Source organism: Perca fluviatilis, chromosome 13, assembly GCF_010015445.1.
Source record: "Perca fluviatilis chromosome 13, GENO_Pfluv_1.0, whole genome shotgun sequence".
NCBI lineage: Eukaryota > Metazoa > Chordata > Actinopteri > Perciformes > Percidae > Perca > Perca fluviatilis.
Genome location: NC_053124.1, coordinates 37760390 through 37761741, shown reverse-complemented (window position 1 = coordinate 37761741; position 1352 = coordinate 37760390). Strand labels below are relative to the sequence as shown.

Sequence of the window (1352 nt, the reverse complement as noted above, 5' to 3'; positions counted from 1 at the left end):
CCAGCAGGAGCCAGAGCCCCCCCCAAACATTAAAGAGGAACAGGAGGAACTGCGTGTCAGTCAGGAGGGAGAGCAGCTTCAAGGGCTGGAGGAGGCTGATATCACCAAGTTCCCATTCACTCCTGTCCCTGTGAAGAGGGAAGATGATGAAGAGGAAGCTCAGTCCTCACAGCTTCATCAGAGACAAACTCAACACATGGAAACAGAAGCTGATGAAGAGGACTGTGGAGGACCAGAACCAGCCAGGAAATCGCATCCACTTTTACAACCAGAGACTGAAGACCAGACTGGAGACTCTTCTGAACCTGAGACTGATGACAGTGCTGATTGGAAGGAGACCAGAGAACCTCAGTCAGCTCTAAACTCTCTGAAACATGATTCAAAACGTAAGAAAACATTCAGCTGCTCTGAGTGTGGGAACCGATTTAGCACAAAGCAGCACCTGAAGAGACACATGAGAATCCACACAGGAGAAAAACCTTTCAGCTGTTTAGTTTGTAAGAAAACGTTTTTAACATCTAGAAATTTACGGTTACACATGATAATCCACACAGGAGAAAAACCTTTCAGCTGCTCAGTCTGTAAGAAATCTTTTACACAGAGAGGAGGTTTACAGACGCACATGAGAACTCATACAGGAGAGAAACCTTTTAGCTGCTCTGAGTGTGGTAAAGCTTTCACTGAACGTGGAACCCTGAAGAACCACATGAGAACTCACACAGGAGAAAAACCTTTCAGCTGTACAGTCTGTAAGAAATCCTTTACACAGAGTGGAGATTTACGGACACACATGAAAACTCACACAGGAGAGAAACCTTTTAGCTGCTCAGTTTGTAAGAAATCTTTTACACGGAGAGGAGGTTTACGGTCACACATGGCCATTGTCCACACAGGAGAAAAACCTTTCAGCTGCTCAGTCTGTAAGAAATATTTTACACAGAGAGGACATTTACGGTCACACATGGCAGTCCACACAGGAGAGAAAAGATTCAGCTGCAGTGTTTGTAACAAAAGATTTGCCTGGCGTTCTCATGTCAAAACACATAAATGTGTTGGTCCGATGGAAACAGAAGCTGATGGAGAGGACTGTGGAGGACCAGAACCAGCCAGGAACTCACATCCTCATCCACTTTTACAACCAGAGACTGAAGACCAGACTGGTGACATGGAATAATGTGTGTGCCTTTTAAAGTCCAAGTAGAACTTCTCAAGTATCAAACAAAAATCTGTATGTATCAACATCTAGATAGAAGACATTATATTGTGTGGTAGGAAAAAGTACAGTCTTATTTTAACCCTCCTGTTTTTTCCTCAGGTCAAATTTGACCCATTTACAAAAGGTTTCTAAAATT

At 43.6% G+C, this 1352-nt stretch overlaps 1 protein-coding gene across 1 annotated transcript; it reads left to right on the top strand.

The window, feature by feature from the left end:
* Positions 1-328: 328 nt before the first annotated feature.
* Positions 329-1006, top strand: LOC120571074 (gastrula zinc finger protein XlCGF8.2DB-like; the record flags this gene model as incomplete). The annotated part of the gene is made up of 1 exon (XM_039819778.1): positions 329-1006. A coding segment is annotated over one exon (678 nt), but the record flags the coding sequence as incomplete, so codon positions are not given.
* Between the last annotated feature and the right edge of the window lie 346 nt (positions 1007-1352).